The sequence below is a fragment of the Oratosquilla oratoria genome, chromosome 41 (assembly GCF_046742065.1).
Source record: "Oratosquilla oratoria isolate Oo_2021 chromosome 41, ASM4674206v1, whole genome shotgun sequence".
In the NCBI taxonomy this organism is placed as follows: domain Eukaryota; kingdom Metazoa; phylum Arthropoda; class Malacostraca; order Stomatopoda; family Squillidae; genus Oratosquilla; species Oratosquilla oratoria.
The window spans coordinates 38,719,264-38,735,386 of record NC_134817.1 but is presented as its reverse complement, the minus strand read 5'-3'; the positions used below and the strand labels follow the sequence as shown (position 1 = coordinate 38,735,386).

Below are 16,123 nucleotides of genomic sequence, written 5' to 3'. Positions count from 1 at the left end.
GTCTCCTCTTAGCCTCCATTCCCAAATGTCTATTTCTCATTACACTTTTTAAACCACCAAGGCATTTACTTACTTCTCTCAATCTACATTCTACCTCCACCTCCAGTCCTCCCTTTCCTGCCACATTCGCACCCAAGTATCTAAAACTATCCACTTCCTCCAGTTGCTCTCCCTTAATGCTCACTTCCAGTCTGCTGCCACTTTCACCCCTTGTACATCTCATCACCTTACTTTTACCCACATTTATCTTCAACTTTCTTCTTTCACATACTCTCCCAAACTCTGTCACCAACTTCCTCAATCCCTCCTCTGATCCTACTACAAGTGCAGTGTCATCTGCAAACAACAGCTGGCTCACCTCCCACTCTTCTCCATTTCCAATCCCTGACCCATTACCCTTGCATTTACCTCTCGCACCACCCCATTCATGTATAAGTTGAACACCCAGGGCGACATAACACATCCCTGACCTTTACCTCGAACCAATCATTCTCTCCATTTCTAATCCTGACACATGCTCTAATACTCTTGTAAAAACTCTTGACAGCTCCTAGAAGCTTTCCTCCTATCCCGTATATCCGCAAAACCTCGTACAGTGCCTACCTGTCTATCCTGTCATAAGCCTTTTCCAGATCCATAAAAGCCAAAAAAACATCATTACCTTTTCCTATAGCTTTCTCACATATCTGTCTTACCACAAAAATATGATCTACGCAACCTCTACCCGTCCTAAATCCACACTGCTGCTCGCTAATCACTCCCTCTGTTCCTCTCCTAATCCTCTCAATCAAGATCCTCCCATAAGCCTTCCCAACTACACTTAACAAGGTAATCCCTCTGAAACTACTACACTCACACTTGTCCCCTTTTCCCTTATAAGGTGGAACTATACAGGCACTCCTCCAGTTCTCCAGCACTATACCCTCTCTCCAGCAAACATTAAATAATCTCACCAGCCAGTCCACCATCACTGTACCTCCTTTTTTTTTTTTGGCCATAATGAGTGCAATAGTTAAAATTTGTGAGAGAGTCATCAAGGATATATGGACAAATTATCTGGAGGAGAACAATATACTGAACCCAAGGCAATTTGGATTCAGACAGGGAAGATCATGTACCACTAATTTGATCTGTTTCCTGGACTTACAAAAGGCATTTGATAAGGTACCACATAGAAAATTGCTAAATAAACTGGAAACAATACGAGGCATACATGGAAAACTATTGAATTGGATGGAGGATTTCCTACATGGGAGAAAAATGAGAGTAGTGCTCAGAGACAAATATTCAAAGTGGAAAGAAATGAGTAGTGGTGTCCCACAGGGGTCAGTGCTAGCTTCGATAATGTTTGCTATATATGTGAATGACATGGACGAAAGTATTGAATGTTACATGAACTTCTTTGCAGATGACGCAAAGTTATAAAAGAAAATAAGCTCCAAAAAAGACTGAGAGTCATTACAGAGTGATTTGAACAAATTTTCAGAGTGGAGCAAGAGATGGGAAGTAGAATTCAACATTAAGAAATGCAGTATAATTGAATTTGGGAAAAGCAAGAATAGAATATCAGGACAGTATAGAATTGGCAGGAAAAGGTGGAGTGAAGGTGGAGGTAGAATGTGGATTGAGAGAAGTGAGTAAATGCCTTGGTGGATTAAAAAGTGTAATGAGGAATAGACATTTGGGAATGGATGCTATGAGGAGACTGTATGAAGGAGTGATTGTGCCAACAGCACTGTATGGAGCAGAAACATGGAACATAAGAGAGGAAGAGAGAGGGAGTTTGAATGTGTTTGAGATGAGGTGTCTGAGAAGTATGATGGGGGTTACTAGGCTGGATGGAGTGAGAAATGAGGAGGTGAGGAGAACAGGGGTGGAAAGGGGGTTGGGAGATAGGGTTGATGAAAGAGTATTAGGATGGTTTGGACACATGGAAAGAATGAGTGAAGAAAGACTAGTAAACGAGGTATGGAAGGCAGATGTGGAGGGAGTGAACATGAAGGGATGTCCTAGGATGAGGTGGATGGATGGGGTGAAGGGGGCTTTGGGGAAGAGGGGAATGTCTGTTGAGGAAGGACGGGAGAGGACAGAAGACAGGGGTGAATGGAGAATGGTAGTATATGGATGATGTTGTGATGCATGAGGTGGAATGGGTGGGGGGATGGGGGGTGAGGTAGTATGTGTGAGCAAATTTTGACGCAGCCCTAAGAGATTTCTCCCTGTCTTCTCCTTTATACATGGGGGGACGGAGAGGGGGGGGGGTTCGCCGATTTAATGAAGCGGCCTTGCTGTGGATGTGCTGTGTCTTGCGACACTGCTTCTGACCCAGGGCAGTGGACAAGGTGCAGGGATGATCCGTCATCCAGGAGGTGCTAAGATGAGAGGGAGGGTGGAGGGGTGTGGAGTGTATTCAGGGATGGAATGGGTGGAAATGATTTTATGCCTTTTCCTTTTTGGCTACCTCCCTTGTAAGGGGGAAAAAGCCTTGGTATATGTATGTATGTATAGAATTGACAAAAAAGAAGTAAAGAAAGTAAATTCTGAAAAGGACCTAGGAGTAATCATCACCAAAGACATGTCTCCAGATAAACATATAAATATAATAGTCGGAGAAACATACAATTTGTTGAGATCAATAAAGGAGGTTGGATAAGGAAATGATAAAAAAAATATTACAAACACTGATAAGGCCAAAACTGGAATATGCAGCGATGATATGGTCAACCAGTACAAAAAAGAATATAAGAAAATTAGAAAGAAGAAAGAATACAAAGAGCAATGACAAAGATGGCCCCAACACTTTCAAACTTGACATATGAACAAAGATTGGCCAAACTGGAATTGCCAACCCTGGAACAAAGAGGAGAATGGGGGGACCTACTAGCCATCTACAGGATTATGAAAGGTAAGGGATGCCTTGATAGAGAGGACTTATTAAAATGGAACAGAGGAAAAACAAGAGGACATGCAATGAAACTAAAAAATGACAGCTAAAGAAGAGACCTGAAAAAGAACAGTTTCCCACACAGAGTGATAGACATTTGGAACAAACTGGATGAAAAAATAGTGTGTGCAAACACCATACAAGAATTCAAGAACAAACTTGACCTTGAGATATACAAACAAGGGTCACCATGAGCATAGCTCCCCTTCCCATAAAATACAACTAGGTAAATATATTCAAACTCCTTCTGTCTTCCTCTCTTATATTCCATGTTTCTGCCCTGTATAGTGCTGTTGGCACAATCATTAATTCATACAATCTCCTCTTTGCATCCATTTCCAAATGTCTATTTCTCATTACACTTTTTAATCTCCCAAGGCATTTACTCGCTTTTCTCAATCTACATTCTTCCTCCACCTCCACTCCTCCCTTTCCAGCCATGTTTGCACCCAATTATCTAAAATTGTCCACTTCCTCCAGTCTCCTTTAATACTCACTTCCAGTCTGCTGCCACTTTCTCCCCTTGTATATCTCATCACCTTACTTTTACCCACATTTATCTTCAAATTCTTTCCTTCGCACACCTTCCCAAACTCTGTCACTATCTTCCTCAATCCCTCCTCTGATCCTCCTATAAGCACAGTGTCATCAGCAAACAACAGCTGACTTACCTCCCATTTTTCTCCACATTCTTTAACCATCTCCAATCCCTGACCCACTACCCTCGCATTTACCTCTTGCACCACCCCATCCATATATAAATTGAACAGCCAGGGCAACATAACACATCCCTAACCAAGTCCCACCTTTTATCTCAAACCACTCACTCTCTCAATTTCTAATCCTAACACATGTTCTACTACTCTCATAAAAACTCTTGACTGCTCTTAACAGCTTTCCTCCTATCCCATATATCTGCAAAACCTCCCACAGGACCTTCCTGTCTACCCTGTCATAAGCCTTTTCCAGATCCATAAAAGCCAAAAAACATCATTACCTTTCCCCAAAGCTTTCTCACATATCTGTCTTACCACAAAAGTCTGATCTACACAACCCCTCCCTGACCTAACCACACACTGTTCCTCACCAATTACTCCCTCAATTCCTCTCCTAATCCTCTCAATCAAGACCCTCCCATAAGTCTTCCCAACTACACTTAAGCTGATTCCTCTGAAACTACTACACTCACACTTGTCCCCTTTTCCCTTGTAAAGTGGAACTATACAGGCACTCCTCCAGTCCTCTGACACTCTACCCTCTTTTAAACAAACATTAGATAACCTCACCAGCCAGTCCACCATTATTGTACTTCCTTTTTCAGACATTCTGCATGACACCCATCCAACCCAGGTGCCTTACCTGCTCTCATCATCTTAACTGCCTTCACTTCCTCTTTCCTTATTTCTCCTCCATTTTCCTCACTCATCACGGTCATTTTCTTAATGCTTCCCATTGCAACTACCTTTCCCTCCCTATCCTCCTTCACATTTAGAAACTCCCTAAAATACTCCGCCAATCTTCTTCTTATTGCCTTCTCTTCCATTATCATCTCTCCATCTGCACCTTTTACCTTTTCTTCTTTACTTGTTTCACCTCCTCTTCCTCTCTTAATTTCTTTCCACATTTGTTATTACTTTCAAAATTTTCTGTCATACTCTTACCCCATTTCATATCTGCTCTCCTCTTTGCCTCATTTATCTTACGCTTTACTTCCCTTCTCTTTTCTTTGTACCTCTCATATGATTCCCTCATTCTATTTTGTAACCAATCTGTGAAAGATTGCTTCTCTTCTACAACCTTCTTTGCTTCCGCATCCCACCCCTCATTACCCTTCCTTCTATTTCCTCCTGCCCTCCTTGTTCCACACACCATCTTTGCACACTTTGTGACTCCCTCCTTGAACCATCCCCATTCCTCCTCCACTCCTAGTTCTACTCTATCCTTCACTCCCTACCACTCCTCTCTCAGCTTCTTCTTATACTCCTTCTCCTTTTCCTTCTCATTTAAGCAGTTCACTCTAAGCACCTCCCTACCTTTTGTCCTTTTCCTCTTTCTTCATCTATCCTCTACTCTCAACTTACCTTCCACCAAAAAATTATCTTATATTCCCCCACTCTTTCCCCTTAGAGCATGTACATCCTTAATTCTTCCTACTATACTCCTGGTTACCATTATGTAGTCCATTAATGCTCTACCTACCATCCTTCCATCTAACACCCTCTCCCATATGTACTTCTGCTTGACTTTCTTCCTAAACACTGTATTTGCTATCATCAACTCTCTTTCTAGACACATCTCCACCATCAACTCTCCATTACAATTTTTTCCTGGAACTCCACACTTCCCAACCACTCCGTCTACTGGTTCATGTCCTACACTAGCATTAAAGTCTCCCAATACAACTACATTGACATTTCTCCCTAATCCCTCCATCCAAAAAGCCTCTCTTTCCTCTATGCTCTTATTGGTACCTGGCCAATATGCACTTACAAAAACCCACATCTCCTTTCCCAGTTTCATCTTCATCCACATTAACTTTGAAGAAATCTACTTCCATTCCACTGCATGTTTACCTATCTCTTCACTTCTTCACTTACACGACTCGGTGGTGCGGTTGGTAGAGCACTGGACTGGGAAGTACGGTGGTGCTCGCAGTACCTAGTTCGAATCCTGCCCAGGGCCAAAATTATTTCGGTATCGCTGTGCTTCGGGTCATTACTATGACTCTCATGGGCGGGGAGTTGGGGTGTGTGTGTGTGTGAAAAGTCATAGCATTACCCATAGATCAGTCATACGAGCTCTGAGCTCTCTTCTGGGAGGGAAATAGCTGTCGATCACGAGTCCAACACGTGATCCAAAAAGACCAAGGTGAATACTTACTAGTATAGCCACCCCTTCTCTCCCTTGTCCTGTCTTCACTCCTGAGAACCTCCCAACTACATTCCCAAACTCACATTTGCCTCTCCCTCTCAACTTAGTTTCACTTAATGCCAACACATCCATCTTTCTTCTCACAAACATACTGCCTATCTCTTCCCTTTTACTCTCATCTATACCACATCCACACACATTAAAAAACCCAAACCTTAGGGTACTGGTTGGAAAACTCCTAGACCCTCTTATGCCTTTACTTTTTTTTTAGGAATGTCCCCTTTGGGGCTACAGGGAGAAGGATGCCTAGTCCTAATCCCCGTCCCGTTTTTGTCGCCTCTTACAACTCAAAGGGGAAGGCTTGGTGACAGTATTCTTTTCCCCCACCACAGGGTTTTTTTATATATATATATATATATATATATATATGTATATATGTGAAAGATTAACATACATACTGAAAGACCTTTTCCCTCTTTATATGAGGGAGGCCAAGTCAAAGCATATACCCTACACTCATCCAAAACCCATTCATCACTCCTCCTATCTAAGCACCTCATCGATTAGGGGTCATCCCTATCCTCAACCACAAAGCTTGGATCAATGGCAGTGCAATAAGTAACAGTGTTTCCACATCAAAGCCCAATAACTGAAGCTAGTTTACTCCATCATTTCATTATATGGTGACATCTCCCCTTATCACACCAACCCTCATCCACTTGAAAATAAAAATTATACAAGAAATATTTAAAGGAACACACAAAAACCTGATATATACATAACATGTGGTCTAATAAAAGCTGGAAATTATGTTATACATATACATTACCTTTGCTTCTCTTTTCTCCACTTCAATAATATGAGCTTGGACCCATCGAGCAAAGAGGGAGTATTTCATTGAATATACTAAGGTATTGGGAGAGAGTTCTGGCCGGACAAGGGGTCCTACAGGTGGAAGGTTTGTGGCAAAATTGTATACTGGAGATTCGGCAATGATGTCTGAATGCTGAAATAGAAAAACATATACTCAAATTCTGACATAACATTTAAAAACATTATGATACACAACTATAAATATAATAGACAATATACATGAATTGATTATATAACAGATGTCTCTATCACCTCTGGTCATAGTACCTTTCTATCTAAACACTGTCCTTCTGTACTGTATCATTAAGTTTACCTCAATCACACATTAGAAATATTCTTATTAAATATTTCTCATTTAATTACAGTCAAAAGAGTGCTTCCAAACAATGGTGAGCAATTTTGAGAAAGTATGTTCATGAAAAAAATAAATAAATTTAAAGAGAGAAAGACTGAGAGAGAGTAAAAGAGAGTGAGAGAGCAGTAGTACAAGGAGAGAGGAAAGGAGAGGAGAGGAGAGGGACACGCATTTCTGTCTAGTACTCTTGCATTTCCCACCCTATCTCCCCATCTATTTACATGTTGAACAACTATGGAGGGATTACACAACCCTGATATAGCTTTATATTCACCTCAAACTATTCACTCTATTTCCATTCCTCACACCTGCCCATTACTCATTTAAATACTCCTGATTACCTTCAATAGACTTCTTCCAACTTTGTTAATACACCTGACAAAAGTTCTATATCAACCTTATCATACAGTCTTACATACATACATATACCAAGGCTTTTTCCCCCTTACAAGGGAGGTAGCCAAAAAGGAAAAGGCATAAAATAATTCCCACTTATTCCATCCCTGAATACACTCCACACCCCTCCACCCTTCCTCTTATCTTAGCACCTCCTGGATGACGGGTCATCCCTGCACCTTGTCCACTGCCCTGGGTCAGAAGCAGTGTCGCAAGACACAGCACATCCACAGCAAGGCCGCTTCATTAAATCGGCAACCCCCCTCTCCGTCCCCCCATGCATAAAAGGAGAGGACGGGGAGAAATCCCTTTGTGCTGCGTCAAATTTTGCTCACACATACTACCTCACCCCCCATTCCCCCGCCCATTCCACCTCATGCATCACAACATCATCCATATACACCCATTCTCCATTCACCCGTCTTCTGTCCTCTCCCGTCCTTCCTCAACAGACATTCCCCTCTTCCCCAAAGCCCCCTTCACCCCATCCATCCACCTCATTCTAGGACGTCCCTTCATGTTCATTCTCTCCACATCTGCCTTCCATACCTCGTTTACTAGTCTTTCTTCACTCATACAATCTTAAATCTATGAAACACTAAAAAACATCCTTACCTTTTGATGACCACAGTTCACATGCCTGTCTTACCACAAACATTTTATTTATGTGCCCTTTTCCACTTCCTCTGTTCCTCCCCATACACCTCATCAACCATACTCAACAGTCTGACCCTTTAAAAAATACTACACTCATACACTGTCGGGCACTGCAGGGCTGCAAGATTTCAGTCAATTAAATGCAAAGCAACAATTACTATTACTAACTACAGTCTATCTACTCTATATACCAAGAGCTTTTCCCCCTTATAAGGGAGGTAGCCAAGTCAAAGGCATGTACCTACTCCCACCCATTCCACTCTCATCCACCACCCTTTTCCCCCTCTCATTTTAGCTCCTCATGGATGATGGGTTATCCCTGTATCCTGTCCATTGCCCTGGGTCAGAAAACTTGTAGCAAGACACAGTACATCCACAGTAAGGCCACTTCACTTAATTGGTGACCCCCCCTCTCTGTCCCCTCATGAAGAAAAAGAGAAGACAGAGAGAAATCCCTTTGGGCTGCATCAAAATATCAATCACACATAAGCACCCCTACCCCTCCCTTCCTTGCATAACAGTATCATCTATACACTGTCACTCTCCACTCATCCCTATCTCCTGCTTCTCCCTTCCTTACTCAACAGACATTCCCCTCTTTCTCAATGCCCCCTTCAACCCATCCATCCATTTCAGCCTTGGTTGTCCCCTCAAGTTCACTCCCTCCACCTCTACCTTTCATCATTCATTCTTTCCTTGTTTCCAAACCATCCAAATAATCTTTCATCAGCCCTATCTGTCATCTTTTCCACTCCCACTTTCCTCCTCACCTCCTTGTTTCTCACTCTTTCCAATCTAGTATCCCCTACCATACTTCTCAGACATTTCATCTCAAACACATTTAAACTTTTCCTCACTGACTCTCTTAAATTCCAAGTCTCTGCCCCATACAATGCCATCAGCACAATCATCCCTTCATACAATCTCCTCTTTGTATCCATTCCCAGATGCCTTTCTCTCATAATACTTTTTAATTCCCCAAGGTATTTACTTGTTTCTCTCAATCTAAAATTTACCTCCACCTCCACTCCTCCCTTTCCAGCCACATGCGACCCCAAATACCTAAAGTTATCCACTTCCTCCAGCCTCTCTTCTTTTAGGCTTACTTCCAACTCACTGCCATCCTCCACCCTTGTACATCCGATCATATTGCTTTTACCCACATTTACCTTCAACTTTCTCCTATTACATACCTTCCCAAACTTCCTCTGACCTTGCCACAGTACTGAAGAATAATACATGTGAAGGTTTGCTTATCAAGTAAATATTAATATACACAAGACTAATTAAAAATACGGTCTCTAAACATCCGTACCTTTCCACATTATAGAACTTTATTTTACATACATATAAGATTCATGGGATGGGGGAAAGGTGGGTAAGTTCATTGATTCAGGCAGCCTTATTATGAGGTTGGCAAGTCAAAGCATACAACCACCCTTTACCCATCCCACACCCACCCAAAGACCTATTCGTAGTCCCTACTATTTCAGCTCTTTACAGATGAAGGGTCATCCCTGTCACTTGCCACATTGATCATGTCAGAGGCAATGCATATACAATGAAATAAATAAAAAACTAAATACTTCTCAATCACATGCAAATGATCCTTAAACATGCAGTTCATTTTTAAGGGTAAACATTACTATATTTCTAATTCACTTGGGGAAAGACCACAAAATTTGGGTGTTTACATACCCATGGACGGAAGTTTTTTCTATGCTGGGCATCCACTGTGTTCTCCTGTGTTGGATATCTATCATAACTATCTTCAGGCATCCATTTCCTTTTAGATGTAGTTCCATGCCTCTCAGTATATGCAAACTGATGTCTCTGGTAGCTCAGCTACAAAGCAAAAATAATAAAAAAGAAAAGAAAAAGAAAATAAACACAAAAAGTCAACAAATAAAGTAAATTAGACAAAATAATATCATGAATAAAATAATATAAAAATAAAAGAAGTAAAATCAGAAAAAAAGAGAAAAAATAAATAAATAAATAAAAGAGTAAAGAAGCTCTTACCAACATTATGAGCACCAATGTCTTAAATTGTGGGGCCTTGTCATAACAAACACCAATTAAATATTACCCAAGAGGATGGCAATATGAAGTATACATTCATTAACGACAAAAATTCAAATTGACCTAAATACCTCAGACTAAAGAAATGAAGAAAGCCTTATATAAATACATGCAAAATGCACACCAACATTCCTCTAGCCTTTAACCCATCCATACTGATTTTCTTTAAAAGCTAAATAAAACCGCCTGCAATTAAGTAGGACAAAACCTTTATAGATTATGTCATGGGAAAGAAAGAGTGGACTGAGATCATTTCTAACCAAAAGTTCCTTTAATATTAATAAAATTGCCTCGCATTAGCCTGGATAAATTCTTTGAATTGATCAGCACTCTTACAAGGGGGAAAAGGTATTAGTGTTTACTATTACATCAGCGATAACCTTCAATTCTATCCTTGGAAGCAAATATGGAACTGAAGAGATGTAGTCTTAGAGGTGGTAAATAAGTGATTTAAAGTGGGTGTTGGAAAAGCATGATGAATTTGGGTTATGTAAATCATGGTTGTTCAACATTCATATGGATAAGGTGCTACATAAATGATTTAAAATGGGTAGTAGAAAAATAAGATGAATTTGGGTTATGTAAATTCATCATGGTTATTCAACATGCATATGGATAAAATGCTAAATAAATTATTTAAAGTGGGTAGTAGAAAAACAAGATGAATTTGGGTTGTGATGTTACCACAGTTGTTCAACATGCATATGGATAAGGTGCTAAATATGTGATTTAAATTGAGTAGTACAAAAGCAAGATGAATTTGGGTTATGTGATGTCACCATGATGGTGGTGGTGGTTGTTGTTGTTGTTATTGTTGTTGTTGTTCCCTAGACTGTCTATCCAAGCAGTCCCATCTCCCCAAGGAATGCCATGGCCGAAACAGGGTTTTCCCACAAATCCTTTATGGAGTGTATGTTGTGTTGTTTGCATGCATGACTGTGTATAATGCAGTCTTCCATGACATGTTGAATAGTATGGGGTGAAGTGTTACATCCTGGGCATTTGTCCACAATGCAGTCACCATGGTTGTTCAACATGCATATGGATAAGGAGCTCAGGGAGGTTAACACAATAGTGCTTGGGAGAGGTTTGGAGTTGGTGGGTGAGGGTGGAGGTGATGTGGGAAGTGAGCCAGTTGTTGTTTACCTAGTTGTATTTTGTGGGAAGGGGAGCTACGCTCGTAGTGTCCCACCTTTGTATCTCGCAGTGTCTAGTTTGCTCTTAAACTCATGAATGGTTCTTGTGCACATTATTTTTTGTCCAGTTTGTTCCAAGTGTCCACCACTCTATGTGAAAAACTGTTTTTCTTCAGATCTCTTCTGAAGCTATATTATTCTATTTTCTTTCCATGTCCTCTTGTGTTTCTCTTGTCCCAGTTTGTGAATAACATTATGCTCATGGCTAATTTGGGGGAGAGACTTAAGCAGTTGGTGACTGAGATTGGAAGGGTGTGTAAAAGAAGAAAATTACAAGTAAATGTGGGTGAAAGTAAAGTAATATTAATGGTGACAAGTTAATTGTGAATGTGAAGGGTCAAAGGCTGAAGGAAGTGGAGAGTTTTAAGTATTTAGGGTCACATGTGGCAGCAAATGGAGGAATGAAAGTAGAGATTAATCAAAGAGTAAAGAAAGTCTTGTTCAGCCTTAATGGTCCACTGCAGGACCAGCCAATCCCCTGAGGAATGATAGAGCCTCTGTGCCTCACCACAGTGGCTTAATCAGGCTTGGTAATGTTGCATGTTTTGTGAGTAGTATGCAAGTAAATTTTGGGTGGAATCAAAACTGTTATGAGATACAGGTATTTAGGAATAAATGCAAAGACCGTATGGCATGGTTTCCACAGCACTGTATGGGGCAGAAACTTGAAATATATGGGAGAAAGGAAGGATTTGATTTTTTTTTTCCTAGATGAAGTGTTAGAAAAATGTGACAGGTGTTACAAGATTGGATGGTGAAAATGGAGGTGAAACGGAGAATTGGGGTTGATATGGTAGATCAAACACAGCTGAAGTGGTTAGGGCATAGGCAAAAAATGACTGAGGAAAAACTAACAAAAGAAGTGGATGGAATGAGTTTGAAATGAAGATTAAGAATAACGTAGATGCAAAGGGTGATGGGCTTTTGGAATAATGTGAAATGTCTACTAACCAGGGAGACAGGATTATAAAAGATAGAAGTGAATGGAGGAAGATAGTCATGGGATGAAAGGATGATATGGCCAGAAGGGGTCTTCTTCTCATCTGCCTCACAAGTCACTTTGAGTTCATGAGGAGGGCAGTCACCATATAATGAGGTGGTGGGTGGTGGGGGTGGATAAACAAGATCTAGCTCTTGGGCACTGCTGTGTAAGTGCTAAAGTGCTTTCAGGAAATACCACTAACACAAATTAAGCTTTAAATTTGTGAATATGATCCTATTCTTTTACATACATACATATACCAAGGCTTTTTCCCCCTTACAAGGCAGGTAGCCAAAAAGGAAAGGCATAAAATCATTCCCACCCATTCCATCCCTGAATACACTCCACACTCCCTCTTATCTTAGCACCTCCCGGATGATGGGTCATCCCTGCATCCTGTCCACTGCCCTGGGTCAGAAGCAGTGTCGCAAGACACAACACATCCACAGCAAGGCCGCTTCATTAAATCGGCAACCACCCCTCTCCGTCCCCCCATGCATAAAAGGAGAAGACAGGGAGAAACCCCTTCGGGCTGTGTCAAATTTTGCTCACACATACTACCTCACCCCCCATCTCCCCACCCATTCCACCTCATGCATCACAACATCATCCATATACAACCATTCTCCATTCACCCGTCTTCTGTCCTTCCTCAACACATTCCCCTCTTCCCCAAAGCCCCTTTCACCCCATCCATCCATCTCATCCTAGGACGTCCCCTCATGTTCACTCCCTCCACATCTGCCTTCCATACCTCTTTTACTAGTCTTTCTTCACTCATCCTTTCCATGTGTCCAAACCATCCTAATACTCTTTCATCAACCCTATCTCCCAACTCCCTTTCCACCCCCATTCTCCTCCTCACCTCCTCATTTCTCACTCTATCCAGCCTAGTAACCCCCATCATACTTCTCAGACACCTCATCTCAAACACATTCAAACTCCTTCTCTCTTATATTCCATGTTTCTGCCCCATACAGTGCTGTTGGCACAATCACTCTTTCATACAGTCTCCTCTTAGTATCCATTCCCAAATGTCTATTCCTCATTACACTCTTCAATCCACCAAGGGATTTACTCGCTTCTCTCAATCTATTCTTTTAACCTATTTCTAACCTATTCTTTTAACCTATGAATAAACCTGATGACTAATATATACATCCAAGCAGGCATCTGCTGCTAAGCACCATGCTAATGCTGGCTAGAGGCTGACATGCTTTGCTAACCCCTATGCTGTGCCATTCCTTGCAAGAGAACCCTCCATGTAAGCACTGAGTTTCATATATGATCCCATTACTGATTTTAAACTCTTCACTTTTTTTTACTGTGCATTTTTTTCTCTAACCAGTTGCCAGCCAGGTTTTCTAGCTTGCTAGTGTATCATGTATAAGATCCCAGTGTGTTTCACATAGGCATTAAGGAAAGTTATGTCACAAGACTGGATGAAAAACAGTAAAACTTTTCTACAACCCAGTCCTAAAGCATTCTTAGGGTATTAGAACATTGGTTGAAATCTTCCAGCATAAAGGTGAAACTTTCTTACATATTATTTTACTGCTAATACTTAAGATCTACATGATAATCTTTGACTTGAAAATCAGAAATTTTGGCACAGATGGATGCAAAGAGGCTCTGACTTATGAGGAACACCACAACATAGGGAATAATACACACAATCAATATATTTCCTATATAACTGATACTGCTTAACAAGTGACAAACAATCTTTCACAAATTAAAACACTTGTATAACAATTCATGTTACCATAAGCTAATCTACTTATTACTTACAGGATCAATCTTGAAACCCATTAACATATCTGGAGACCCAATTTCAACTGTTGGTAAAAGCTGAAAATATATCCAGATATTAATGCTTTGGATGAGGAACATGAGCTGACAAAAATATATCACTACAAATCCTACACCACCATCAATGAAGCTGACAACTAAGATATGACAATGTTCTTCTTCAAATAATTAATACTGCACCACTTATAAAAAAAATATATTATATCAATAACTTCAATTCTTTTTTTATATAAGAATATTCAGAACAAAAATAGCTATAACAATGACATGAAAAATGTGCATCATGCCAATGTGCAATGAGTGAAATGTATTGCTTTTTAAACAAATTCCTCTGATGCACATTGTTTACTGAACTACCCAACTATAACAACAAATAAAATATAAAAATATATTACAAACCTGATATTCTGGGTTAAAGTGACTATAAAAATCCATCCGAACTTTGTCCAGTGAATCTTCTATCCCTTTGTACTCTTTATCCAACTTCTCAAATTTATCTATAACACAAATTAATTCACTTCATAAATCAGTACAGTATCTACATTTGCTGCTTGTATCTGCAGTATAAATCTATCATTAGTCTTATACAGTATCATGTACATATTTGTTGTGACCAGTGTTGTATAGTATACTTGAATAACTTTTTCCTAATTTCTACTTTTTACAAAATATTGATAAAAGAGTGCTGAAGTGGTCTGAGTAGAAGGAATGAGTGAAAAGTCTACCAAAATGAGTGTAAAAAGCAGAGGCAAATGGGGTCAAAATTGGGAAGAAATCCAAGAATGAGGTGGATGGATAGTGGTGAAGGGGACATTGTATACACAAACGATGCTTGTCGAACAAAGAAAAGAGAGTGCAGAAGATAAGAGCAAATGTGGAGATCCTGTTTTGCTGCATTGTTTCTGACCCAAGTAGGGTGGTGGGGGATAGAGATAATCTCCAAAAGGAAAATAAGGGGGTGTTGGATGGGTGTGTGACAGGTGAAGGATGAGTTTATGTCTGTGATGAGCCATCCCCTTTATAAGGAGCTAAAGAGCCTTTCACTACACATATATGGATTAAGAAGCTCTGCCACCAAGTCTCAAACTCTTGCATGTGTGACTGCTTACCATGAAGCAAGAATTTGAGTCCCAGTGGCAGAGCTTCTTAATCCATTTGTTGAAACTTCACACACACACACACACACAGAACAATTCACAATAGAAAAATCGCCTAACAGTGAAGTTAGAGAGAGAGAATTATCCCCAGCAATGAAAGAAATAAACGTAACACAAAAAGAAATCAGTGATCAAATTAAAACCCTGGATGTCAGAAAATCACATGGCCCAGACGGAATAGCAAACTGGATACTGAAAGAATGCATGGAAGAATTAACTGACAAAATATATGATATAATTAAATCATCAATTAAAGAAGGAAAAGTACCATTGGACTGGAAAAAAGCAAACATTGTACCAATTTATAAGGGAGGTGATAAGGAAGATCCATCTAACTACAGACCGGTCTCACTAACAAGCACAATAGCAAAAATTTGTGAAAGAGTGATCAAAAACAGATGGGTTAAGTACCTGGAAGAAAAATCTATACTGAACCCAAATCAATTTGGATTTAGACAAGGGAGATCCTGTACAACAAATCTGATTTGCTTTTACTCAAGATTAGTAGACATAATAGAAGAAAGAGATGGATGGGCAGACTGTGCTTTTCTGGACCTGCAAAAGGCATTCGATAAGGTACCTCATAGGAAACTAATAAATAAGATAGAGTCAAAAGGTGGCATCAGAGGAAAATTATTGGAATGGATGAAAGACTTTCTGATTGGGAGGAAAATGAGAGTTGTAATTAGAGAAAAAAATTCTCCAACTGGGAAGAAGTAAAAAGCGGGGTCCCGCAAGGATCAGTACTGGCACCGATCATGTTCGCTGTATACGTTAATGACATGAATGAAGGCGTGG

General features: G+C 40.3%; 1 protein-coding gene across 1 annotated transcript in view; it reads right to left on the bottom strand.

Moving 5' to 3' along the window:
• The window catches only part of LOC143021245 (histone-lysine N-methyltransferase eggless-like), a 99,201-nt gene that overhangs the window by 64,855 nt on the left and 18,223 nt on the right, over positions 1–16,123 (bottom strand). Inside the window, exons 6-9 of the mRNA XM_076178641.1 lie at positions 14,568–14,665; positions 14,148–14,207; positions 9,795–9,941; positions 6,645–6,821 (exon numbers count right to left, since the gene is read on the bottom strand). Coding sequence (XP_076034756.1) covers positions 6,645–6,821; positions 9,795–9,941; positions 14,148–14,207; positions 14,568–14,665 — 482 coding nt within the window. The remainder of the gene's footprint in view (positions 1–6,644; positions 6,822–9,794; positions 9,942–14,147; positions 14,208–14,567; positions 14,666–16,123) is intronic.